This window comes from Pongo pygmaeus, chromosome 1, assembly GCF_028885625.2.
Source record: "Pongo pygmaeus isolate AG05252 chromosome 1, NHGRI_mPonPyg2-v2.0_pri, whole genome shotgun sequence".
Lineage (NCBI taxonomy): Eukaryota > Metazoa > Chordata > Mammalia > Primates > Hominidae > Pongo > Pongo pygmaeus.
The window spans coordinates 199,106,210-199,110,986 of record NC_072373.2 but is presented as its reverse complement, the minus strand read 5'-3'; the positions used below and the strand labels follow the sequence as shown (position 1 = coordinate 199,110,986).

General features: G+C 56.7%; 1 protein-coding gene across 25 annotated transcripts in view; it reads right to left on the bottom strand.

Moving 5' to 3' along the window:
- Positions 1–4,777, bottom strand: part of COL16A1 (collagen type XVI alpha 1 chain) — a 51,807-nt gene that overhangs the window by 4,585 nt on the left and 42,445 nt on the right. For 21 of the 25 annotated variants that reach the window (XM_063657727.1, XM_054465253.2, XM_063657699.1 and 18 more), the window contains 6 exons: positions 4,546–4,590; positions 4,300–4,344; positions 3,951–4,004; positions 3,471–3,524; positions 1,809–1,859; positions 1,382–1,471 (listed from right to left, as the gene is read on the bottom strand). In XM_063657727.1, coding sequence (XP_063513797.1) covers positions 1,382–1,471; positions 1,809–1,859; positions 3,471–3,524; positions 3,951–4,004; positions 4,300–4,344; positions 4,546–4,590 — 339 coding nt within the window. The other 4 variants (XM_063657759.1, XM_063657763.1, XM_054465296.2 and 1 more) reach the window with 1 other exon arrangement.

Here is a 4,777-nt window from a genome sequence, read left to right as displayed (position 1 = left end):
GTTTGGTGTCAGATGCCTCACTTTGTACACGGGGCAAGCCCAGCCCCCTGTTCCACCCAGAGGCCACCATCCTCCAGCCCTCACCCTCTGACAATCTGGGCACAGGCCATGGAAACTTAGACCCCCACCCCATACACCAGCCTGATCCCAGAGCCCCAACAACTCCCAGCCCCCGTCTACAAGAGCTTTACAAGGGAAGAACAGACCGTGCCTGCCTTGCTGTGTGCTTGGATCCTGGCACCTTGCACACTCCCTGGCTCTGAATCTATGTTAAACGTTTGCTGAATGAACACATGAACAGCCTGAGCCGGCCCCCTCCCTGAGACCGGCAAGGCAGCCTCTCTTCTGGTGGCTGCTGGGGAAGAGGACTCTGATTGCTAGGCAAGTGGGAGATTCATCCAGGGGCCATGGAGGCTCCTGAGCCTGCAAGGAGGGAGGCAGGGTCCTTGGCAGGAATCAGAGCGAATAGGCGTGGTGAGACTGGGCCCGCCTGGCAGATGGGCTGACCGGAGTGAAACACCCCAGCCCAGGCCACCAGCCCCAGGGTCACTGCTGCTGCCCCCCAGAAAAAGTCTGCGTTGATGGAAAGCATCCTGATGGGTCCCAGGAGACCTGGGTCCCTGCCTCTGCTCTCCCAGGAGACTTTTCATCCCTGACCCTGGCAATCAGTTGCACCTGATGGGGTTCACCTGTCTGGAACTTTTGAGTGAGGTAGATTTGCAGAGTGGCTAAGGACACGAGTTCTGGAATCAGGCAGGCTGGGATCAAGTCAGAGCTCTTCCACTCACTAGCTATGTGACTCCGAGCAAACTGCCTAACCTTGCGGAGCCCCCGTTTCCTCATCTGTAAAACGGGGACAATCAGATCCACTAAATGGGACTGCGGCACAGATTAAGATAAAATGCACAACAAGCACTTAGTCCACCATTCGGCACACATCGGTGACCGATATATCAGCACTCTTAGTGTTAAACGTGAGCTGAGACCAAGTCCTGGTCTCCGAGGACCTCAGGAAGTTACAGTAACAGCACTGCATTTCTGGTTCCTGACATTTAGCAAGATTTTCTGTGGTTACCGACAAGCTCCCCTGGGGAAGGGGAAGGGGCAGAACAGGGACACGTAGCCGAGGGGTCTGCAGAAGGTTGATGCTGAGGCACCGTCATGGGCAGTGACCTCGTGTGCAGCCTGGCACAGCACTGCCTTGCAGGGCCTGTCCTTCCAAATTCAGCATGATCCTCAGGCCCGAATGCCACACTGCCATCCTGCCACGCTGACAGCCTCTCCTTCCTTGGAGACCCCAGATATGTTATGCTGTGCTCAACAGGCCTTGAGCCAACTGACTCTTTCCCCCTGGGCTATGCTGTAGAATGTGGGATCTTACCGGGGGGCCAGGGTGTCCAGGGGGGCCGGGCTGGCCTGGGAGGCCTGCAAGGCCCCTTTCTCCTGTGGCTCCTCGGTCTCCTTTCAGACCCTAGAGAACAGGAAGGGGGACGGTGAGAGGGGAGGAAAGCAGGCAAAGTGGACTCCCATGTAGCCAGAGACAGACACCCGATCATGTGCCAGGGACTACAGGGAGAGGTGGCACTGCCTGAACTTGCAGCAGGACTCTGGGATGACCTCCAGCCCTCTCCAAAGCCCTCTGCCACATCCTGGAAGGCGAGATCTTTGGAGGCAGGAGAGGCTGACGCCAGGGAAGGAGGGGATGAGACAAACTGTTCTCCATCCCCCCAGCTTCCTCTGAATGGAGCCCACAGCCAAGCAGGGGCAAAACTCCTGGGAGGGAGGAAGGAGCGGAGCGTGTTACTCACCACTGCAGAGATCCCAGCTGGTCCTGGCTGGCCTGGAGGCCCTGGTGGCCCCTAAAGAGAGAAGAGTCAGTGGGATAGAAACAGGTTCTAATAGTAAAACCCCTGGGAGGCACAGGGCCTGACAGCAGAAACAAGCTCTAAACTTCAGCAGCTCCATTTCCTCTGGAAACCTTCCTTCGCTCTGGTCTTGCACTTGAGCTTCTGACAAGATTTGCGCCCAGAGCTGAGGCCTGGGGGTCCTGGGCACACAGGACCCTCCCTCCAACCCAGGCTGAGTGGAGCATCTGGGGCTGTGCTGAGGGGGATGATCTGAAAGCCATGGCCAGAGGCCAAGTGCAGAGGACAAAGGCCTGGGGGAGTTACTCCCTGGCCTAGGTGGCTACTGGGACCCTTGCTTCCCTAAAGGCAGCCCACTTCCTGCTGTTCTATGGAGGAGGGAAGACCAGAAGCTGGGGGTCTGTGCAGCAGGGGGTGAGGGGCAGGGGCTTGGCACTGACCCCGACATCCACAGTGACAAGGAGCCAACACTCGCTGGCCAACACTGGAGCGCACGGGACTCCAACACCCAGACAGTCCCTGCTGCTGCACTAGGGCTGCATCTGAAATGCCCTTCCCTAGCTCTGATGCCTACATCCATGCCTCTGCGGTGCAAAAGGTCACCTCCCTGATCAGAGTGACACCTTCTCTGAACCCCTGGGGCACTTGGGTCTCTCTCATAGCGCTTCCCACAACACCCCCAGGTGGCACGTTCCAGAGGCCATAGCCTCTGTTCTGGTCATCTCCAGTCTCCTGGGGTGGGAGTGTACAGCTCAGAGACTGCCACACTGCAAGACGAAGGGGCTGGATGGACGGAAGTGAGAGGCGGAACCCTGCACACCCTCGGCCTCAGCCCCACTGAGTCTCCAATGGGGCCACGCTTCTGAGTGCACCTCCCCCTGTCATCTGTAATGTGAGGGGGAACCAGGCTTGATATGGCATTCCCAATCCAGGGCCTCTGGACCCCTTGAGATGCATAAAAATAGTGATGGGGGCCTGAGAGTTCTTTTTTTTTTTTGGTCATGAACTATTTTTAACATTTCCAAAAGGCTCCTGGAAATTATTATGCAGCCAACCACAACAGGGCTGCAACAAAATGCCAGTATCTTCGCTTTTCTCTGGAGTCGCATCAGCTCAGACCGTCACACTGATCAAAGGCACCGCTTGGCAGTCATCTATGTTAGTGATGAGTAAAGTAGACAGGAAATTCATTATTGCTTGATAAATGTCCTCTCCAAGTCACCCCATCTTGGGAAACACACCACCTATTTACCCAGTTGCCCAAGTCAAATGCAGGAGTCACCCCTGGTTCCTCTCTTTCTGTCACTCTGTCTCCCCAACCCCAATCCAGCTCATCAGCAAGTCCCCCAAGCCTGGCATGGCGCAGGGGCTCCACGATTATTTGTTGACTGAATGACCTCCATCTGATAAGTGAACTTGAATGTGCCCAGAAAATAAGAAAATAACGAAAAGCCTGGAAACCACAGAAGGAGTGGCCCCAGTGCTCCCACGGCTGGGGCAGCCCCTATGGCAAGTTCTCTCAGGTCATGACAGCCTACGCGCCACCAACCACCCCGCCAAAATGCTAACTCTTATGGAGACAGAGACAAAAGTGGTTCAACTCACAACGTGGCCGGGGGGACCGGGTCTTCCCTGGGGTCCCATGGCACCAGGTTCACCCTGCAGGAGCCAGAAAAAGGAAAAAATGACACTGAAACTGACTCGCTTGCACCATGTGGCTGTCAGGTGGGAGGGGCTGGGCAGAATACGTGGTAACGCCAATGGCCAAAGGAGCTGGGCCAGTTCCCAGCCTCCAGACCCAAGTTTCCCAGAGAGTTAGGTAGAGAAGGCGGATCCTCAGCCTGAGCAGGCCAGGCCCTGCCTTTTTAGGTTGGTGACCCAGCAACCTCCAGGGAGCAGAACCAGTTACAACCCTTAAGAGGAGGGAGAAAGTTCAAGACCTGCAGTGTTGGGTGACACCCCTCCCAGAAGGCTGAGGACAGAAAGCAGCCAATTTGCCAGTGAGCAGGAAGAAGCGGCTGCATCCCAGACTCCGCAGAGTCTGAAGGCAAACTGAAGGCAGCCGTGTGGATCCCTGGCCCTCACCTCTGCGCCAGGCCGGCCAGTGCTGCCAGGGGGACCTGGTTTGCCACAGTCACCCTAGAAGAGAGAGAAGCAGCTGGAGCTTACCAGACCTTCACTTGACATCCCTACCCCAAGTCAACCTCACATCAGAGGGACCCTGCCATCTGCCCCAGCTTTGGCCAGAGGCCCTCTGACACCCTCCAGCTGGTAGACAGAGAAGCCCTGACCCAGTCTGCCAGGCACCGGTGGCCCCAGGAGGCTCTGATGCTGGGATGGCCTCTCTGCCCAGGATAGGCTGCCATGTATGTCTGGGGGGCAGGCCTTCAGGAGAGCAGAGATAACCTGCTTGGCAGAGGTCACCAGCCCTTACCTTAGGTCCTGGGAGGCCAGGATGTCCTGTTTTTCCCTTAAAGCCCTGAAAGAAAAATCAGGGAGTTCTCATGTCCCTCATGTCAGCTGGGGGCCTCTTCCCACTCCTCCTTCCTCAGTTCAAACAATTCAAACCAATCCAAAGTCATAACACAGTCCACGGAGGATCTGGATTTGAGCTGTTGCAGCCACCCAGGCAGAAGCTGCAACTTCGCAGCTTCCAACTCCTTCCTGCAGCTCAACTTACCGGTGGTCCCATGAGTCCAGGGGGGCCAGCAGGACCAGGGTCCCCCTAGGGAAAGAGACGAGGAGGATTGAGACAAGAGTTTTGCCCAGCTTGTATCCAACTCATACCTCTGTCCTCCCCTCTCTCCAGCCCTCCCCAGCTATCCCAAGATGGAGGGAAGAATCCAAGCCTGGCTCAGCCTCTGACTGGCTGTGGATCCTCAGTGACTTCCAGCCCCTCTCCGGGCCTTAGC